This window comes from Neopelma chrysocephalum, unplaced genomic scaffold, assembly GCF_003984885.1.
Source record: "Neopelma chrysocephalum unplaced genomic scaffold, ASM398488v2 Primary Assembly neopelma1_329, whole genome shotgun sequence".
NCBI lineage: Eukaryota > Metazoa > Chordata > Aves > Passeriformes > Pipridae > Neopelma > Neopelma chrysocephalum.
In genome coordinates, this window is record NW_020897992.1 from 179246 (window position 1) to 195654 (window position 16409).

Genomic DNA, 16409 nt, shown 5'->3' on the forward strand with positions numbered 1-16409 from the left:
GCTGGAAGTGTGCAGGGAGTGTGCTGGAAGTGTGCAGGGAGTGTGCTGGAAGTGTGCAGGAGGTGTATTGGGAGCGTGCTGCCACCTTGCCTGCCACTGTCAGTGCACAGCAGGCAGTGGTGCTGGGAGTGCTGCTCACTGAGTGTTCAGAGTGGAACACTGGGATATATGTGTGTGCTGGGACACGTGTGTGAGAGAGACAGTGTGGGGCATGACAGGGAGCAGAATGGAAAGGGAAAGAAACAAAATCCCTGGAAATCCCACGGCCCTGTTGTACTGACTGTGCTCACACCAGTGTCCCTGTCCCAGGTGAGCACAGCCACGAGCTGCAGCGAGCGGTGCTGGAGCCAAGGGGGTTCCCTGGCCAGCGTGGTGAGTGTTGGGCATCCCCCTGGAGCACAAGGACCCTGACCCTGCCCATGCCCCTTGGGAAGGCTGCAGCACTCCTGTGGAAATGCAGGACACAGGGAGCTGTGTCAACAGAAGTGAGGGGGGAGTCCCCAGGACGTGCCCATGTCCTTGCTCCTGCTGCAAACACCCCAGCTGTGACCCATGTGCACTGCAGGGACCTCGTGTTGCTTTCACTGTTCTAAGGACTTGACATTGTTGAGTGTTGTCTGCTCCAGAGATGTGAAACAATTCTAAAACAAAGTGCTTAAAAAGTAAAGAAAGGATAATTACCCTGTTTTTCTCCTCAATTTCTGAGCTTTATGGGCATGTTTTTAAGCTGTGCATTGCAAGGGAAGGAGCTGGAGCTCTTTGCTGTGTAGAAGACAGTGGAAAACCAGCAAAAATCAGAAACGGAGATTTTGAGGAACAATCACACATTTTGCCAGGACAGGCAGCATCCCCACGTGAGCTGGCATTGCTGCCCCTGGCCCTTGCTTTGGGCCTGGGTCTCACGTGGCTCCTGCTTTTCAGATTCCCATAGGTCTGAGAGGTACAGTTGTGTTTGTGCCTGTCTGAAGCCCTTTAACAAAGCCAAGGGTAGAGGATTTCCCAGAGGCATCCCCAGGGATTCACCCGTCCAGTCCTACAGCAAGGGTTGCAGGTGGAGAACACGGTGGCTGTGGTCCTGGCATGTGGTCCTGGCGTGTGGTCCTGGCTGGGGCAGCAGTGGGTGGCCAGCAGGGCTGCTCCATGTTGAGTTTCTTTGATCCAAGTGTTTGTTTTCTCAGGTACTTTGTTTCCAATGCAGCAAAACGCTCGGTGGTGTTTACAAACCACTGACCTTTGGGAAACTGAAGCTCCTCGTTCCCCACCTCACTGGTCCCAGCAGCTGAAATGCCAGAGATCCCAGCATCTCCCTTTACATGTCCCCATTTCAGCATGGCTGTGGGGTGCTTGTGGTGGCTGATGCCAGGATTTCCCTTCCTCCATCCCCAGCAGGTGAACACTGTCAGATTCCAGATTTTCTTTTTCCCCACCAGAAAATTGCATTTGCAAAGACCTTGAGAATCCCAACTTCTGGAAGGTGGGAAGGGCAGTCAGTAGCTCTGTCGTGACCTCAGTGATGACAGGGGATGTCTGAGCCGGGCCCCAAGTTGGCAGCTGGCTCCAACAGCTCTTGGTGTGTGTCCCTGGCACACGGGCTGTGTGCAACACCCACCATCCCAGCAGGAATTGGATGCACTGGAAATGGTTTGCTAATTAATTACTGTCTCCTGGCCCCCACTGCTCCCATGTGTTGTGACAGCCACAGTATGGAAGTACCCCCATTGGAGCACTGGAGACATCTGCAGATGCTGCACTTCGTATTCCAAGGAGGAGAGGGGAAAACCCCCAGCACGCAGCATGTTGGGCACAAAGAGCCATGGCAGCCGTGTGTTTGTGGCATTTCGGTCCCAGGTCTCTTGGATCCATTCCAGGCAGGAATTTTAAATTCATTATCACTTCCTATGACCTCAGTTTGTTGCTAGAACTGGTGGGTGGTCATTCCCATGGCATGCTGCTGACCAGGTGCTGGGATGGTGCCGCTGCTCGCCCCGGTGGTGCTGGTGGGGGCTCTGGAGTGGCCATGCCTTGCACAGGCTGGGCTCACTCTGGCTGTGCCCCAGCACCTCTCAGACTTGCAGGTTTGTGGTTGGGGTCTGCCCTTGGGAAGGGCTGGCCAGAGGGGTCCATGTGTGCCCCAGGGAATGCCATGGCTGTCACCCTCTGCCAGCGGCAGGTGGCTCCTCTGGAAGCGCTGGGAGCTGTTTCCTGTCAGTTGAGGCGTCCCGGTGCAGAATCACGGTCAGGGCTGGTGGCTGTCCAGCGCTCCTGTTCCACCAGGACCTCTCCATAAGCACCCTGTGCCCCCAAGGGAACCACTCATCCTAATTCAGGGTCGTTGGCAGGTGTACGTGGGGTGCACTCACCTCCCTGTGCAGGTGACTGACAGAGACACTGCAGAGGACTGTCCCTGGGCTGGAGTCCTGGGGGACAGTGCCAGTGACTGGCCACTGGCCGGTCTTGCCCCATTTCCTGCAGCCTTTGAGCCTGACCCACAGCCCGACATTGCATCCAGCTCTGGCCATGTGCTGGGCATTTGTCCAGAGGATACTGACAGAGAAAGTATCAAAAACTCTCCTAAAATCCAAAAATCCCACCTCTGCTGGTGGGTAACCTCGCTGTAACCTTGTCATTCCAGCTATGGTTTAATTTGTTTTGTCTTGTAACGGTATTTCCAACCTTATAAACGTGCTGATTTTGGTTTAATCTTGTGTAGTTCTTCAAGTGGACTTAGCTGAATCCAGGCACACGACTTTAATCACAGCCACAAATCTAAATTAGCAGCATTAAGTTAGCAAATGTAAACGAGCGCCGTGTCCCCAGCCAAGGCTGTCTGGTGGCCGTGCTGCAGATGCCCTGAGCCGCCGAGCCCCTTCCAATCTGCTCCGTGCCAGATGTAGATTAAAGGGCAGGCGGCAGCCCCTGGCTGTGGCTGCAGATGCCAGGTCAGGAGGTGGCCAGCGGGTGACACCAGTGGGGTTTGGGGGCTGCACCAGGCGCTTTGCTGCACTGCTCAGCATCGCCGTTCTCCAGGTCCTTGTCACCTGCGGGGCCACCCCAACCTGCAGTGCTGGCACGAGACTGAGTCCACAGAACATACCTTTATGCTGCTTCCTGCCACAGCTAATGGCAGCAGGAATGGTGATGGTTGTACTGGTTATGGGAGCAGCTCCCAGCACTGCCCGCTGCAGACTCTGCTGAGGACCTCGGTAACACCATCTTTTGTTTTTCCAGTGGGGACTCGAGAGTTGGAGCCAGCAGTCCTGAATACCTGCAGTCCTCAGAAGTATCTGGAAAAAATACATTAATAGTGCTGAAAAGCAGAGTTTAGGCTGGTATTTTCACTCATCCTTTTTGTTGCCTCCCCGTCTTGCCTGGCACCACCGGTGGGTTATGGATGGACAACAGGAGCAGTAATTGTTGTTCTGACGTTAAATGGCTTTAAATATCAATGACAATTTAAGACTCCTGCTCCTGGCTGGCTGTGAAACTGTGTTTTAGCTGATCTTCATTAATGCATCTCTGGGATGATAATGGGTCTGAGTAATCCGATCCGAACACGTGTAATTGTGCTGGTCCCGAAGGGAGCTGGGTGCTTCATTCCCAGTGTGAAGCCCCTCTGAGCTGTGTTGCTCACGATGGCACATTCCCTCTCAGACAACGTGGGTGCTTCTCCACGGGACCTCCGTGGTGCTCCCACCTGCTCCACAAAGGAGCATCCCCCGGCCCTGCCGCCAGGAGCCTTTGGTGTAGTCACTGATGGATGATCTCAGTGAGCTGGCGTGGGCACTGCTGCTGTCGGCCCTGCTCCCACACGCCGTGAGGAGCCGGGGCTGGCGCTGTAAGCGATAAGGATAATTGAGCCGCCGGGCTTTCCGGGGGGAGCAGCGGCAGCCGGAGAGCTGTGATCCGCTAAAATTAGCCCGTGATCCATTTTTATTTAGATCCCTGTTGTGGGGGCTATTCTTGGGTTTTGTTTTATATATTTTTTTTTGTTTTATTTGCATTTTTGGGGTTTGAATGACATAAAATTAGCTCCTTCTGAGTTTATTCTGAAAATAGCATTAAGAGCTTAAATGTTCAGTGGAGACGGCTGTAAACCCGTGGAGCTGCAGTGATTTCAAGGCAACTGGGACTTTCAGCTTAGCAAGTGAAGCACACATGAACCACCCCTCATTTTCCACACCTGGACATTTGTCATTATGGCCAAGCATCTGGCCAAGCATGGAGGTCGGGGGATCTGTTGGGATGCAGAGGTGCACTGTGTGGTGGGATGGGCTCTAGCAGGAGGGGCCTGAGAGGCTGCATGTGCAGTGCCACCAGTGGCTTCCCAGTCGTTTTGTCCCTTGTATGTGAGAGTCTGTGTGTGTGTTTGCAAACATGCCTGTCTCTCAGCTGTCCCCCGGCAGGCAGCACAGGCGCTCCTCTGTCAGGACAGGGGAATGACAAAGAGCCAGGTAATGCAGTGAGAGGGGCACGCTGCTACCTGAACCTTCATGGTTTGACCACAGTCTGTCTTGGCTTTTTTATCGTGTCCTGTGCTTGTCTCGCAGAGACTAACTGCCATTTGCTCTCCCTTGCAGGCTCTTGAACCTGATCTACAATGGAAAAACTGCTTTTGTTTCTGCTGTTCATTGGCATAGCAGTGCGAGCTCAGATCTGCCCCAAGCGCTGCGTCTGTCAGATCCTGTCTCCGAACCTCGCCACCCTCTGTGCCAAGAAAGGGCTCTTGTTTGTTCCTCCCAACATTGACAGGAGGACCGTGGAGCTGCGGCTGGCAGACAACTTTGTTACAAACATTAAAAGGAAAGACTTTGCCAACATGACCAGCCTGGTGGACCTGACGCTGTCCCGGAATACAATCAGTTTTATCACCCCTCACGCGTTTGCCGACCTGCGCAATTTGCGGGCTCTGCATCTGAACAGCAACCGATTGACTAAGATCACTAATGACATGTTCAGCGGGCTCTCCAATCTCCACCACTTGATACTGAACAACAACCAGCTGACTTTAATTTCTTCCACAGCTTTTGATGATGTTTTAGCCCTTGAGGAATTGGATTTGTCTTACAACAATCTGGAAACCATCCCCTGGGATGCCGTGGAGAAGATGGTCAGTTTGCACACTCTCAGTCTGGACCACAACATGATTGACCATATTCCTAAGGGGACCTTCTCCCACCTCCACAAGATGACCAGGCTGGACGTCACGTCTAACAAACTGCAGAAGCTTCCTCCTGACCCACTCTTCCAGCGTGCTCAGGTGCTGGCAACCTCAGGAATTATCAGCCCCTCGACGTTTGCGCTGAGCTTCGGTGGGAACCCCTTGCATTGCAACTGTGAGCTTTTGTGGCTGAGGCGCCTCTCCAGGGAGGACGACCTGGAGACCTGCGCCTCTCCCACGCTCCTGTCGGGCCGGTACTTCTGGTCGATCCCTGAGGAGGAGTTCCTCTGCGAGCCCCCGCTCATCACCCGGCACACCCACGAGCTGCGGGTGCTGGAGGGGCAGCGGGCAGCCCTGCGCTGCAAGGCCCGGGGCGACCCCGAGCCAGCCATCCATTGGATTTCACCCGAGGGCAAACTGATTTCCAATGCCACCAGGTCCGTGGTGTATGACAACGGGACGCTCGACATCCTCATCACGACGGTGAAGGACACGGGCTCCTTCACCTGCATTGCTTCCAACCCGGCAGGGGAGGCCACGCAGACGGTGGACCTGCACATCATCAAACTCCCCCACCTGCTGAACAGCACAAACCACATCCATGAGCCCGACCCGGGCTCCTCGGATATCTCCACGTCCACCAAGTCGGGCTCCAACGCGAGCAGTAGCAACGGGGATACAAAAGTCAGCCAGGATAAGAAGGTGGTTGTTGCGGAAGCAACGTCCTCCACTGCTCTGCTGAAATTCAATTTCCAGAGGAATATACCTGGGATACGTATGTTCCAAATCCAGTACAATGGTACTTACGATGACTCCCTTGTTTACAGGTAAGGCTGCCCCAGCCTGCCCGTGCAGGGCCGTACTGGGTGCTCGGTGCTGGCATGGGGCCCCCGGCCCCGGCAGCTCATCCACCAGACCTCTCGTGCCGGGCTGGGCCGGCTGAGCAGAGCCCTGGCAGCTCATGGTGGGAGCCTTGGGAAGGACTCATGCCATTTTCTACTCACAGATGGGGAAGTTACCTTGAATGGTGTTATTTTTAGATAATCCAAACGGACCTCTAATCCTCTGAACTGATCCGAGAAGGGCTGTGAGGGTAGATGGATTAAATGGATCTTAATGTGCTTGGCTTTCTGGAAGCACAGGGAGGACAGTGTCCGTGACCGTGTTCCTTGCAGTACTTTCTGGCGGTGTCCCTGCTGGGGAAGTGCAAGGGAGATCTGTGCTGCTGGGCGTGGCCATCACACCCTTCAACACTGTCTTTGTTTGGTTATTTCTTCTATGAATTTCTTTGTCCCATTAATAGGACAAGGGGTGCTGCCTTTAAGCTGAAAGGGGGTGGATACAGATCAGATACTGGGAAGGAATTCCTGGCTGTGAGAGTGAGAAGGCCCTGGCACAGGTTGCCCAGAGCAGCTGTGGCTGCCCCCGGATCCCTGGAAGCATCCAAGGCCAGGCTGGATGGGGCTTGGAGTAACCTGGGCTGGTGGAAGGTGTCCCTGCCCATGGCAGGGGGTGGCACTTTAAATGTCCCTTCTGACCCAAATGAGCCTGGGATTCTGTGATTCTGCTTTTGATGTGGTTGCTCTGATGGGAGGCTCTGCCATGCCAAGCTGTGTTGGGGAGCTTGGTGGTGACTGCGCCACATCAAACACTGGGCAGCAGCTGCTGGGGGACGGTGATCAGCCCTGTGGGGGCTGTGGCAGAGGTGGGACAGCCAAGCCGTGGTGCTCAGCATGTCCAGGGCTGCCAGGAGGTGTCTGTGTGTCTGCCAGGGTCATTCACATTGGTTTCCTTCTCCCCCAGAATGATACCTCCCACAAGCAAAACCTTCCTGGTCAACAACCTGGCCGCGGGGACGATGTACGACCTGTGCGTCCTGGCCATCTACGACGACGGGATCACCTCGCTGACGGCCACCAGGGTCGTGGGCTGCACGCAGTTCACCACCGAGCAGGATTACGTGCGCTGCCACTTCATGCAGTCCCAGTTCCTGGGGGGGACCATGATTATCATCATTGGTGGGATCATCGTGGCTTCGGTGCTCGTGTTCATCATCATCCTCATGATCCGCTACAAGGTGTGCAACAACAACGGGCAGCAGAAGGCCACCAAGGTCAGCAACGTGTACTCGCAGACCAACGGGGCTCAGATCCAGGGCTGCAGCGGGGTGCTGTCGCAGTCCATGTCCAAGCAGGCCGTGGGGCACGAGGAGGGCATCCAGTGCTGCAAGGCCGCCGGTGACGGCACCATGCAGTCGCCGGACACTGGCTCCAGCCAGGACTCGGCCACCGCTACCTCCGCTTTGCCTCCCACCTGGACTTCCAGCACCTCCCTCTCGCAGAAGCAGAAGCGAAAGTCGGGGCCCAAGCCCGTCCCCGAGCCGCAGGGCGAGGCTGGCGGCAGCGCCGAGCCCCAGAACTCGAACAGAAATAACTCCACGGCCCTGCAGCTGCCGAGCCGCGCCCCCGCCGCGGCCCCCGCCGCCCCCACGTACAAAAGAGCACAATCAAAGCCAAGTAAGTTCCTCACTCTGCCGGCCGACACATCCCGGGCCAAGCGCCGGCGCTCGCTGGGCGGGGAGCTGCTGGAGCCCCGCGGCGCCGGTGCCGGCGGACTGCGCTCCAAACGGAGCTTGTCCATGAACGGGATGCTAGTCCAGGCAGACGGCGCCGGGGCCGATAGCGGAAAAGCAACTTTCTCCAGTTCTGAGTGGATATTGGAAAGCACTGTGTGACCTGCTTTTTTTTTCTTTTTCTCTTTTTTTTTTTTTTTTTTAAATTTTATTTTAACGATAAACAAAACACCAAACGTTGTGTGAAACTCCCTCTCCGGGGGAATTGGATTTGGAAGTCCACTGCTATCTCGCTGATTAATGGCTCGTTCATGCGGGGTTCTGTATAAGCCACCCAGTGCACACAGGGGTTTATTTAGTTTTTGTTTGGTTTTATTTAATATCAAAATCGAAGGCAACATTCAGAGATTTAAAAAAAAAAAAGAAAAAAAAAGGAAAAAAAAGATTAAGGGGTGAAAAAAAGCACGAAACAGCACCAGTGCCTTCCCTGCTCTAGGACTGGCTTCCTGGTTCTGCAGTAGCAGAAAACAAAAGAGAGAGTTTTCACAGAAAAAGCCTTTTATAAAGGAAATGCAATTTCCTCCAAGCTAACAAATAACCACTTCTGGATCAATCAGTAAAATGATATTTTTTAAACTGGTCAGACTGTACATTTCTTTTCCGTGACAATGGTGTTGCCTTTGTTTTTAGGCAGATGCTGTACAGGAGCGACAACGCTGTGTTGTTATGTTGTGTAAAATAAACTATTCACTCGGTACCCCAGCCAGCCTCGCGGTGACTGCCCCGCCGGAGCCGGGTCCCACCGCGGGGCCGGGACCAGGACGAGGAGGGTGCCAGGGCAAGGGGTCCCGGTGCAGCAGCGGGGCCCCGCCAGGTCTCCTCAGGAGGGTGCCTGACCCGCGGTCCCTGAGCACCCACAGCCCACGGCACAGGCATTGCCCCCGTCCTGGAGCCTTTGGGGCTGGGCTGGGGCTCCTCGGACTGTGGGGCAGGGCTGGGCAGGGCAGTGAGTGGGGCCGGGGGTGCAGGCAGGGCTGCAGCAGGAGGGCACGGGGCTGTTCAGCGCCTCACTGGTGGTTGATCGGGATGATGATGGTCATCTCCTGCTGTCCTCGACTTTTGGGCATGTTTGCTGTAAACTTTGTGTTTTGTTCCAGTTCTCTTCAGTCCCTGAGCACAGTGAGGGGACTTAAAGACGATGGTCTCACCTTTAACCTGCTGTTGGTTGCGGAGCCCGTGGGCTGGAGTGATTTGGGGCCGCTCTGTAGGGACAGGACGTGCAGCAGTGGGGGACAGCAGGTGCAAACCCCACGCTGGGTGGGTGGCAGCCCTGCGTGTGCTGCTCTGCAAAGGGAAGTCTGCAGTTAATATTAATTAAACTCATATGGTCATCATGTTCAAATTAGCGACAGCTTAACTCTGAACATTAGTGCATTGTGAATTCTCAGATGCCAAATAATGGGTTCGAGATGGGCTTTGCAGCCATTAAAGTGAGAGAACAGTTAAATTTTACACCCTGTGTGTTTGTTCTTGGGGGCAACATAACCCAGACCAGGTGCCTGAGGACAGCCTGGCTCTACCCAGGGCAGCAGCTGGCCCCAGGCAGTTGTGAGGGGAATGTCCCCCGGTGTCCCTGTCTCTGTCTCTGGGACTCTGCAGTGTGGGGATGGTGTTCTTGGCCGTCGTGGGTTGCTCTGGGTGATTTTATTGCCCATCGTGGAAGAACGAAGTCTGGATGAGGGTAGTGTAGAGAACACAGAAGGAAGAGGCTTGTTTCTTTTTTAGAAACCCTTTTTGCTTCCCTTGGGAAATGCAGAGACCAAATACGAAACGAAGCCTCAGAATGAGAAAACCCACTTCCTGCTGGGAAAGTTAGACAAAATTATAATAAATCCCTCCTTGGATTGCTCTGGCAGCCCATGTGCTCCTTGAGGGCTGCATGCACAGAAGGGGGCTGTGAAATAAGGTGCTGCCAAGGACAGGGATGGTGTGTCCAGGGACTGGCAAAATGATGATTAAGGCTTTGCCCAGCATGGAACAAACACGAAGGTCCAAGCCCTGGTGAGGGGCTGCAGAGGCACCTTCCCTCTGTGCTGGGGCACAGGGAGACCGTCACAGGTTTGCTGCTGAGAGGGGTTGGGTTTAACTGTGCTTTTTAAAAACATCAAATGAAAATGCTTTATATGTTGTCTAAAGTTGGACCTAAATGTGTCTGATGTTTTGTGAAAGTGTTAAAATATTAATGGCTTCTTGTGGTTTAGGGAAGTTTATTTTTATATTTTTAATTTTTTACTCAAAGGAGTAATTTTCTAAGCACTGCAGCTGATGTTCTGTCCACGGTGCCTCTGCGTCAGCAGTGCAGAGGGGCCATATGGCCCTGTGTTCGATTTAATTCTCTGCTGATAGTGCAGGAACGGAGACCTGGGCAGCTGTGGGTTCCTCTGGTGCCAGTTTCTCTCCCTGGCTGAGAGGAGCATCCCTTGGGAATGCCTCAGTCATGAAATTGGCTGTTCCCACTGGAGTAACTGTGCAGTGGGACATTGTGTTTTATTCAGGCTTGATTCAAAGTATGGGAAGCCTCGTGGAGGAGGAAATTCTCTGTCCTTTCTGCTCAGCAAAACCAGAGTTTGCCAGGAGTGTGAGGCAGAAAAAGTGCTGAGATGCTCCTGGATCAGAATAACATCGGTCATCTCCTCCAAACTGGAATAACTCCTCACCATTGGAGGTGATTGGTGTGAACACATCAGGCAGTTTGGGGATATCAGGGGGACGGGAGGTGTGATTTACTGTGGCCCCAGTGTCACCCCCAGCTGCAGAGGGGTCTGCAGGGACATGAGCCCATGGTGCCACCCCTGGCTCTGCTCCACGTGCTCCTGCTCAGATATAGATTGTCCAAGGTTTTAGTGGTAAGAGGGTCTTTATTCGCAGGCACTGGAGGAGGAGAAACTGCTTCAGAAAGTTGTTTTCTCTTGCTGAAATGGCTGAAACACACCCCTGGGCCCAGGCCTTCTCTGGAGGTGGTGCTGTGTTAGAGGCTGGTGCAGCCATGTCTGGATGGAGGAGGAGGGTGTTGTGTTGTGTCTGTTGTTTCCCTGCTGCTTTCCTGCTGTGCCCAGGCGTGTCCTTACCATCAATACATGGTGCTGCTCCGCTCTGGTGCCAACGTGGCTTTATTTCTGCAGCGTGTCCCCGTGCTTTTGCCAGCCATCCTCGTGCCCACGCGGCCCTGCAGACAGGGAGGGGGAGCTGGGGAGCGCAGCTGTGTGCCCCACGCCTGGAAGAGAGGACACGGCTCCTGGGAACACGTCACTCTGGCTGGGAAGGGCCCGGCACTGCCAGGACATGCCGCCTGCCCAAGGGCTCCTGCTGGGCCACTGGCACGAAGTGGTCTCATCCCTGCCAGTGGCAGAGCTGCTGGAGGCTGGAGGTCTGATGCCAGGAGCACAGGGATGCTCCTGCCTCCTGGGAACAACGACAGCCCTGCTGGGCACTGCTCTGGGAGCATCCTGGGCCGGTGGAGTGACACTGAGCCGTGACAGGTGACAGTCCTGCCCAGCTGCCTGTGCCCTCCAGAAGGTGCAGCAGGGCCCTTTCTGTGCCATGGCAAGACCGTGCCCAGAGCCACGGCAGGCACCCGGCACAGAGAGGGGCACACTGCCTTCCCAGGAATGGCTTCAACCAGGAGCAACAGCCACAGCTGCTACCATGACTGCTTCTCTTCCCAGCATCCGAGGGGAACCAGAGCCTTGGTGACCCTGGAGCCTCGGCGACCCTGGAGTGTCAGCGGTACCAGAGCCTGAGCAGGACCACTCACAGAGTGGGCACATCGCTCAGGAACATTCACCAGCGTGCTCCAGGGTGCTGCTGCCCACCCGGGGTGCACCATTGCTCCCCTAAAGCTGCACTAACAGCAGCCACCCGGTTGCACGGTGCCTTCCCCTGGCAGTAATTTTATTGTTGGTCAGAGTTCTGGTTTAAAAGCAGCAAACTGTGGCCAGTCCACAGAGCCCTCACAGAAAATGTGGATCCCCCCTTTCCCCTTTGCAAATGTGTCCCTGTGTGCCTGGGTGTGTGTCAGGGTGCTGGGCCTGGGGCAGAGCTGGTGCTGTGCTGGGTCAGTCGCCCACGATGGGCCCTTGGCCCAGCCAGGGCTCCCCACAGGCGAAGTGCCAAGTCCTGTGCCAGTGTGGTGCTGCACCCCCCATGGCTGCTGAATTGTTCCAGGAGCCACGAGGCACCACGGAGGGGTCTGGCTGGCAGCACCTCCTGTGCACGGCAGCAGTGCCGGCTGTGGGCAGGGACACAGCAGCACTGAGTGCCAGGAAAGTCGGCTCTAAGCAGAAACACCCGTGCCCTGTGCTGACTGTCACTGGTCTGGATTGTGGCTGAGGTCTGGACTGTGGCTGGGGTCTGGACTGTGGCTGGGGTCTGGACTGTGGCTGAGGTCTGGAGTGTGGCTGGGATCTGGAGTATTGCTGAGGTCTGGAGTGTGGCTGGGGTCTGGGGTGTGGCTGGGATCTGGAGTGTGGCTGGGATCTGGAGTGTGGCTGGGATCTGGAGCGTGGCTGAGGTCTGGAGTGTGGCTGGGGTCTGGACTGTGGCTGGGATCTGGAGTGTGGCTGGGATCTGGAGCGTGGCTGAGGTCTGGAGTGTGGCTGGGGTCTGGAGTGTGGCTGGGATCTGGAGCGTGGCTGAGGTCTGGAGTGTGGCTGGGATCTGGAGTGTGGCTGGGATCTGGAGTGTGGCTGCGGTCTGGCTGTCGCAGCAGCACAGATCCCGTGGGACAGGAGTCCTGGTGCATGGGGCAGCTGTGGTGCCGGTTACAGCACCTACACCCCGCACCAGTAACATAAGCCCAGCAAAAGGTGAAGCTTACTGGTCTTGCTGACTGTGGACTTTTCATACAGTGGATTTATTCACAAGGCTGCTGCTGGAGAGGGAAGCTTGGCTGGAGAAGGAAGGAAACTCAAAAGGAAAAGAGCAAACATGGCACATGGCTGGCTGCAGACCCCACATTGGGAACTGTGTCTGTATCCAAATGGACAGAATAAGCTCCTGGTTTTGTGGTGCTGTGTCACCTCAGGTCGTTTCAAGCACTGAACTTTTTAAGCATCCAAGTCAGGAATCTGGAAGATTAGCCCAGGCTGGTGTGCCCGGCTGGGTCTGAGCTGGTTTTCCTTCTGCACTGCCAGTTTGCTGCTCTGGAGGCACCCGCCAACTGTGCCATCTCCTCTGGAGGGGAAATTCCCTTTGGGAGAGGGAATGCAGAGAACCAGTAGGGGTGGGGGCCCAGACCCCTTGGTGGGCGTGCAGGGACCTCTGCCCGACCTGAGCCCAGGTTCCCCGTGGCCAGTCTGTAGTCTGGGGGCTGTAACCCGCAGCAAACCAAGGATGAGTTTGACCGTGGTGCCTGGTTTGTGTTTGCACACGGCAGCGCAGCTCTGCACTCCCGAGGTAAGTGGAGCCGTGCCGGGGCGGCACCGGCGCGGTGGGACCAGCCCAGGCGGTGGCACGGCTGCCCTGGCAGTGGCACAGCTGCCCCGAGGGCTGTCCCTGTGCCGTGGGTCGATGTGGGGGCTCGGGGCAGGACGGTGACACATGGCATGTCCTCGCTGCAGTGACCTTTCCTCATGCATGCAAACCTCGGGAAGGCGAGTGCTGTGTCCGTGCCCACCTTCTGCTCCGCTCTGGCGTCCTCAGCTCTGTGGGAATCCCTGGCACTGTGCGGGGTCGGGGTCCCTGCTGGGGGCAAAGCCTTGGCCTTGGCAAGAGCAGGAGCAAATCTAGAAACTGGAGAAGTCTCCGGTTCTGGAACAATGAGCTTTGCTGGTTCTGTTGGGGGTTTTGGGGGTTGTTTTGTTGGTTGGGTTTTCCCTGCTGCAGCAGCAGCAGCAGTGCTGTGCCAGCACTCCTTGTCGGTGCTGAAGCTGTTGGCTGAGCCAGGGGCTGGGGACCCTGGTACCATTATCCCTGTCTCCCATTAGCCCAGTCTCCCGTTAACTCTTTCTCCCATTAGCCCTGTCTCCCATTAGCCCAGTCTCCCGTTGGTCACCGCACTCCCCTGCCGTGCCCCGGCCCCCGTGGTGCTGGTGGCACCAACACAGTGGGTGCTGGGGCCGAGGGCAGGCTCTGCTGCTGCTCCCTGCCCGGGCTGGCCCCAGAGCAGCAGCTCTTGGGACCCTTGGTGTGAGGCCATGCTCGGGCTGGCCATGCAGCACCTCCTGGGGCCGTCGGTGGGTGCCGTGCCCAGACCGGCCCCGTGGCAGCTCCCAGGGCTGTCGGTGGTGCCGTGCCTGGGTTGCCCCGCAGCAGCTCCCAGGACTGTCAGTGTGGTCCCACATCAGCACGGCTTGGGCCGCAGGAAGGGCTGGTCCTGCTCCTTGTCCCCTCACTGTGTCTGTTCTGTTTCTTTGCGCAGAAGCCGGGGCCTCTCCGCAGGACACTGGCCCTTCTCCACTCCCTGAAAACGTTGCCACTGACGTTGTTACTCGGCAGAAAACAATCCGGTTCCAGCTCTCCGAGGATTGACGTGTCGCACCGCACTCACCCCACAGAAACCTTTACTTGAATCTGCAGCCGAGGCCACGGCGAGGTCGGCTGCCTCCAGAAAACTGTCTTCCCCCCTCACAGGTTGCCCATCTCCCATCTGCCACTCTAAGTCTAAATTACCTTTTTTTCTGGTGTCCAAGGTTTTTATAACTAAAAATTCTGACGAAAAATCCGGTGGCAACAGCTGCAGTCCCAGGTCATGTTCCATGTTGCCAGTGGTGAGGTCACGAGCTGTAAACACGGTAGCTTCTATCACCTGAACAATAAATGTTTTACTACAACGGCGTGGGCATGTTGGTTGATCGGGGGGGTTGTGCCTGGCAGGTTGGTTGATCCAGAGAGGGGTCTGTGCACCCGGCCAGGCTGGGTGGGGTGGGGCTGGGCACTGCAGCGGGCGATGGGGGGGGTCCCTGTGTGTTGGAGTGGGAGCAGTGAGCTGTGCCCTGCCCCAGCCCCAGCTCATGGGGCCACTGGCCCGGGATGACCTTCTGGTTTGGGCACTGATGCTGCAGGAGAGCTGCCCAGCATTGCCCCTTGGTGCTGGGTGATGGCAGAGAGGGAGCCCCATGTGCCCCTGGGGGAAAGCCCTGGGGTACCCCCTCCTCTGCACCAGCTGGGGAGCCTGGGCTGTGCTGGGTGATGGCACCACAGGCTGCTCCAGCACCACGTGCCAGGAGTGCCAGGGAACAGGCAAAGCACCAAGCACGGTGTGCCAGGAGCTCTGGTGCAATGTCAGCCCTAAGGGGACAGTCTGGGGCAGGGGGACAGCTGGGGACTGGCGTGGAACTGTCCTCTCTCATGCTGCCCCAGCCCCTCCAGCCACACTGCCAGCCTGGCGTGGCCGCAGCTCTCCCTGTCTCGTCTTGCTCCTCAAACAAGACTTAAGGGTGTTTTTGGTTTTTTGCTTTTTCTTTTCTCCCTTGTCAGCATCCCATCTGGCTCACAGATATAATTAGAGTCTCCTCAGAACCACAGTGAATCAGCCAGGCTTAACACAACTTCAGGAAAACAGATCACAGCTACACAGAGTGTGTCTTGTCGGCTGGACTGGCCTCCCAGGGGCTGTGCCAGGAGCTGGGGCTGCCTGGATGGGGCTGCCCCGGCCCCACTGCTCCCTGGGGGGGCCGGTCCCACCCATGGCCCCTGTCCTGCCGTGCCGATGATGGACCTCAGCCCAGGCAGCTGCCTGAGCAACTTACCCATGGCTTGTCCGTACCAGCAGAGGCAACAAATCTCCCCAGGACACGGCAGCCCGTGGAGGAGAGGCTGAGCTGAGCCAGGAGCCTCACCTGTCAGGTCTCCTCTGATGCTGCAGAGCAAGAATTCACCCCGGGGCGTCGGCAAGGGGACCCCAAGCTTGGCACCCAGTGCTTGTGCCTGTGTGAAAAATTCAGTGCTGGTCTGGCCCCACAGACCCTGGGACAGACCATCCATGGTTCATCCGGAGCACGGAATGCCACGCCGAGTGGAGACTTCTGGGGGAAAACCATGGGATTTGATCAGGGATTGGACTCATCACTCTTGTTCCCACGAAGCCTGATCAGGGATCCTTCTGGCTCTGCACACAGCCTGGATTTCCTGTGGATTATAGTAACAGCACCTATTGCTCTTCCCTCGCCTTGCTGTGCAGTGCAAATGGGGGTTGAATTTTGGAAGAGGATGAGCCCCAATAAATCACTTTTCAATAAAATATTCAGTGGACGTTGAGTCCACAGACCCATCCCCTTCCTCACTGCAGTCTGGAGTGGCTCCCGTGCTGAAGTTCAGGACCTTACTCAGAGCAAGCAGGTGACACTGAGGTCTGTGACACATCCAGGCAGGACGAATCCGTGACCCTGACGTGTGAGGTATGGGAATGGCTGGGGCTGCAGATTCCTTCTGACATCCTGCCTTTGTCCGTGCTGCTGCCAGAACCCTTGTTACACCAACACGCTCCGAGCTCTGGCTGCACAGAGCACGTCCATGCTCAGGATTTCATTCCACGTGAATGTCATGTTATTCCCCTCATTCAGTGGCTCCAATTTCAGGCTTCCATGAACAGAGCAGAGCTGCTTTCCCCTTGCTGGTTCCTTTCTGTACCCTTTTAATTAATTGTCAAGGTAAGTTCCACCTGTCAGCTCGGTGTTAGTT

General features: G+C 56.2%; 1 protein-coding gene across 1 annotated transcript in view; it reads left to right on the forward strand.

The window, feature by feature from the left end:
* Positions 1-14564, forward strand: part of LRFN5 (leucine rich repeat and fibronectin type III domain containing 5) — a 20450-nt gene extending 5886 nt beyond the window's left edge. Inside the window, exons 2-4 of the mRNA XM_027705399.1 lie at positions 4578-5985; positions 6962-7674; positions 14149-14564. Coding sequence (XP_027561200.1) covers positions 4598-5985; positions 6962-7674; positions 14149-14258 — 2211 coding nt within the window. The 5' untranslated portion in view covers positions 4578-4597 and the 3' untranslated portion in view covers positions 14259-14564. The remainder of the gene's footprint in view (positions 1-4577; positions 5986-6961; positions 7675-14148) is intronic.
* Positions 14565-16409: the final 1845 nt, after the last annotated feature.